Source organism: Arachis ipaensis, chromosome B02 (assembly GCF_000816755.2).
Source record: "Arachis ipaensis cultivar K30076 chromosome B02, Araip1.1, whole genome shotgun sequence".
Lineage (NCBI taxonomy): Eukaryota > Viridiplantae > Streptophyta > Magnoliopsida > Fabales > Fabaceae > Arachis > Arachis ipaensis.
The window spans coordinates 100,533,138-100,538,085 of NC_029786.2; the positions used below are offsets into that span (position 1 = coordinate 100,533,138).

A 4,948-nucleotide genomic window follows, 5' to 3' on the forward strand; every position below is an offset into this window, starting at 1 on the left:
GACAAAAGGAAAAGGAAGACACACATGACGCAACAGTCGAGAGTGGGAGAGGCAAGGAGAGAGAAGAACACATTAACACAGAGAGAGAAAGAAGAAAGATAGACCACCTCACTTTCCTCTTTCACCATTTTCCTCCTTTTTCCTCCTGCTTCTTCTTCTTCTCCTCTCTTTCTCTCTGTACCATGAATTCAAGCAAAACAGAGGAAGAAGACCTCTTCCTCCCGGACCACCACCAGATCCCACCTTCCACCACCACCACCACCGCCACCACCTACCCCTCCACCTTCTCCCTCCTTTTCCCTCCATCCCCATCCCCTTCCCACTCCCCTCCATCTCACTCCAGCTCAGACCACTCTCCCCCGCACTCCCCTCAGCCACAAGCCCAAGGCCAAGCCCAAGACCAAGACCAAGCCCACCACTCCAAAACCCTATCTTCCGCCTCCTTCTTCATCTCCCCTGAACCCCACATCTCATCCCAATTCTACACCTTCAACCCCGAATCCCACTCCCTCATGATCCGCTCCCTCCTCCACCACCGCCTCCCCTCCGCCGCTGAGATCGTCGCCGCCACACCTCGCTCTGTCCTCAAATCCTGGCGCACCGTCTGGAAGGACCGAAACGAAGAAACCGCCTACCTCACAGCATGGAAGCGAATCCAAGACAAGCTACAAACTCACCTCGACCCTAACGGTAACCCTTTTCTGTGCTTCAAGAACAACACCAACCAGTTTGTTTCTCACATTAATCAGTGGCAAGACATAGTTATGTCCTCACATGGCGACACCGATCTCAGGCACTTCAGTTTGAAAGAGACCATTGAGAGGATCAAGCAAATGTGGACCGTTGGAGCTAAATTCTATGGAATTCCCGAGAGTTACATTAGGGTTTGTGTTGCGGCTTGTCCGGTGTGCTCGTCGGGGGAAGGTGGTGGTGGCGGTGGTGGTGGAGCTGGCTCCAGGAGCAAGAGGAGAAGGTTTGAGTATACTGAGAGCTTCGACGTGCCGGCAAAAGAGGTGCCTAGTAGGTTGCAGCAATTGGCGACGAAGCACAAGGTTGTGTTGTGTATTAGGCAGAAGTATATTAGGTATAAGCCGTTTATGGCGGAGGTGAAGGATTATGCGTGCCATAGGGCTGGTGAGCCGGCAGCGAAGAAGTCCAAAGTTTTGAAGAGGGAGCCATATGCTTCTAAGAGGTGTGGGTGTGGGTTTCGGATTAGGGCAATAGTTCCAATCACGAATTACAATGAGAAGGACAAGAGTTTTGTGTATCAAGAGGAAGGGATGGCGGTTTTTAAGCTCTATGCCGTGCATTCAGGACACGAGCCGGGGCCTTTGGATGGGAATGCTAGGATTATGCATAGGGTTGTTGGGCATAAAGGAGGGTATTTGATGGATCAGGAGAATGTGTATGGGGTTAGTGAGGACATGGAGAGTGAAGGGTTTGGTTTGATTAGGGGAAATGATGATGGGGATTTGCAGTTTTCGGTGTTGCAGCAGGTGCAGGAGTTGAGGACTGAGGTTGCAATGCTGGAAGGGAAGGTTTCAAAGATACCAGGCGAGTTGCTGGGATCGGTTTCAAGGGAGTTGTTTGATATTGTGAATAAGATTAGGAGTATAGGGGAAATTGAGGGGTTGAAGCCTATTGGGTTGATTTCTGATAAGTCGCACGAGGATGATGTCTTGGTTGGGGATAATGATCTCACAAATTGGAGTAATCACCATGATAGGATCTATGGGGATGGCAAGGATACTGAGCTGATTGAGGATGATGAAGATAGTTTCGGCCGCACTTTGGGGGAAGTTGTTTCTTGGGACCATATGAGAGCAGATTGTAGGAGTCAGAAAGATCTTATAAGCGATAGTTGCAAGCCTGAGAAGTGGTTGAAGTGCAGTGATTTTGATGAGAAAGGCATCCTTGATTGTGAGGATACTAAACTAACCAAGCCCATGAGGCATGACGAATCCATAGTTTCGGATGTAGGCGGCCTTAGCTGTATACAGGTCGATAGTTTCTATCAAGACAATACTAAGTGGTATGATTCTCCTTGTGGCTTGGATACTGGTGCTGATTGTGGAGATAGTGGATTCTGTCATGAAGAGATTTTATAGCTTTCCATGTACATCAGAGTTAATCCACGCTAACTTAGTGATCACCGATCAGATTCCACTGAGGCTATTTAACCCCCTTTCCAGAGAAACAGAAGTGGGATTGTATATTTATGTATACAGAAGATTGGAGCCGCTCACATGCTTTTAGGTGTATTTATTAGTGTGGTTCTGTAAAGTATGACCGGTTTATGCTTCTTTTTGCACATAACTTCATTATGAGTATGACTATATCTGGTAACCTTGTTTTTGGCCTTCAGTTTTATAATGTTGGTCCTTATATCAGTGTTTTTTCGGTCTTCTATTTTGAACTTAAAAGAGACTGTTGTATGTATTATGAGAAGCCATTCACGACTTGTTCCCCAATTCATTGTGGTGTGTTAGAACTTTCTTTATGACATGTGTGCGCTTCACTCCTTAACCGATTCTTCTACATATTTACTCATTGCCAATGTGTAGTAGATCATTTATCTGTTTGATCGATGTGAAGATTATTAGTTGCTATGACTTAGTGGTGAGACAGCCCAATATATGATCATGTAACTCTTCTCTACCTTTTAAGTCATCTTTGCACTGCTTTTGGCTATTGATTTTACAGTGAATTGGAGGTTGCAGGTTGGTGGTACTGTAACAGATGTCCTCAGGTACATCCACCTTTGCCCTGTTTAGAACTTAAAAAATTGTTTGGCGCAGGTTTACTATGTAGTCTGTAATATGTTAAATCTGTACATCAAGCACACCCATACATTCAGAAAGGATATGTCCATAGTATGTTAAAGGATATGTCATAATTTTTGTAAGTTTATTCAGATGATAATTTGACATACAATGAACATTGATGACACTTCTAGTACATACCCAACTGCGTAGTATTAGGAGGTATTAATAACATAAACCTTGGAGTCACATCTTTCTCCCTTATCATAGCATCTTTGAGTGGAAGGGAAGATGTGGATCGCATCATTTTCATCAACTAGTGTCGGGGTCAAAATAATTCATGGATCCTTGTCCAGTATTACTTACTCTCTAGGAAACTTGTCCTGTTCATGACTTATATTTTTGGACCGGTTGCTTTACATATGCTCTTTCGGCTTACCCTGTAAGCTCAAAGTGTCACCTTTAGCTCTTCATTTTCAGTTTGGGGCAAACAAACAGAATTTGAGAACATAAGATCCTTCAATGCCTTCTGTATCCGGCATTCAGGTTAAATAAAGATCAGGTTCCATTTTTGTTCTGTTGCTACTTGCTAGAGTTATTATTCACCCTTTTAATGTCTAATTATAGTTTACATCTGTCATGCTTAAGTTCTCATTGGCTCTAAAGGCAACTTTACTGGAGAAAGATGCCAGAAACTGCGAGGATAAAGATCATGGGAGCCTTAAACATGGTATGCTTTCATATATGAGTAGTGTGCTTATTTCTTTAAACTGCAAGCACAGAACCTTGTTTTTCATTGTGATTGTACATATCAAAGTTCTAGACAAGCCCCTTTTTCAAGTCTTGGATCTATATGTACCTTGTATTCATTCATGTTAACTTGTTAACTGTCATGAATCTGGTTTATGTTCTTCATTTTTGGTCTTAACATTCTTCTTCTCCCTATTTATAATAGTAATTACACTCTTTTTTTTTCGTTGTCTCATGTTACTAAGGATTTTCTGATACTGATTTGCCAATTTGTTATCTATAATCATCTTCAAATTGTGACCGTCAAGAAATTTACACGCGCGCACACACACACATATATATATTCTCCAATTTCAGCAGCATTTTACTTTGTAGCATCGAGTGTCACCATAAAACAGATTAAGAATTTAAGATAAGAAACAAAGGTTTATTCTTTTCATAAGGATGTTAACAGATGCTATTGGATGTTCAGAATTGTAATTGCCAACAATATTTTAGTTCATACCTTTTGCTAGCTTGAATGGAAGCAAACAAGATGTTTGCCATTTTTTGATTTGGCAAAAATTTTGACAACCGAATTGAGAAGTAAACAGTTGTGAGCATCTCTTCCTTTTTTATTGGTTTGTAACTGACTAAGGCCATGGCTTTCACACTAAAAGCTTTCACACTAAGATCAAATTAATTCCTTTCTCCTTGTTTTCTTCCGTTGTTATAATTCTGGGGTTAGGAAATAGTTAATCTCTGTCCCCTTAGCTGTTAAGTTGTTCAGCTTTGCCGAGTTCAAACAGGTCATAATTTTATGTCTTCTGTATATGTTTGTCTGTTAGGCTGCATTTGTTTATAAGGATAGGATACTAAGACATGGGCACAGAGACACAATTGTGTTTGGCAAGTAAGATATGGACAGAGACATTGTGTCCTGGGACACTGAATTATTGTATTTTGTGTCATTCTTGTCAGAAAGCACAGAGAGACATTGGGCAGAGACAATTTATTTTTTCATTTTTCCTTTCATGATCACTATCAAATTTTCATAAGTACATTTTTTTATCATTATATTTTTTATTCTAAATTTTGTGTGAAGGAAAAAATGAAGATAAATTGAACTTTTTATTGTTTATTCTATCTTATTTAATTTATCACAAAACTAAATACGAAAATATTAATCTTTGTGTCTCTGTCCTTTTATGTCCTATTCTCAATGTTTTGTCTTGTTCTGTTATCAAAATCAAACGCAATCTTGGTGGCTCTGTATCACTGTATGGACAATGTCTCAGACCCATAGACATAGATTTACAAAAGGTGTTTGGTATTTGGATTTAGATATATAGAGGGGACTGTGGAGGAGGAGGAAAAGAGAGGGAAAAAACTACAGAAAATTTCTGTACCTCCTAAATAGAGACAGAAAATTGAATACAAAACTCTGCCTAATAACT

General features: G+C 40.9%; 2 protein-coding genes across 5 annotated transcripts in view; both read left to right on the plus strand.

Moving 5' to 3' along the window:
- On the plus strand, positions 17 to 2,471 carry LOC107625980. Its single transcript, XM_016328734.2, has one exon. It carries the CDS (start codon positions 183 to 185, stop codon positions 2,106 to 2,108), a length of 1,926 nt encoding a protein of 641 aa, XP_016184220.1. The 5' UTR covers positions 17 to 182; the 3' UTR covers positions 2,109 to 2,471.
- The window catches only part of LOC110269058, a 3,948-nt gene continuing 1,627 nt past the window's right edge, over positions 2,628 to 4,948 (plus strand). For 2 of the 4 annotated variants that reach the window (XM_021116329.1, XM_021116330.1), the window contains exon 1: positions 2,666 to 3,492. In XM_021116329.1, the coding sequence (XP_020971988.1) occupies positions 3,448 to 3,492 (45 nt within the window). In that variant the 5' untranslated portion in view covers positions 2,666 to 3,447. Of the gene's footprint in view, positions 3,493 to 4,948 lie in introns of all 4 variants that reach the window. The other 2 variants (XM_021116331.1, XM_021116332.1) reach the window with 2 other exon arrangements.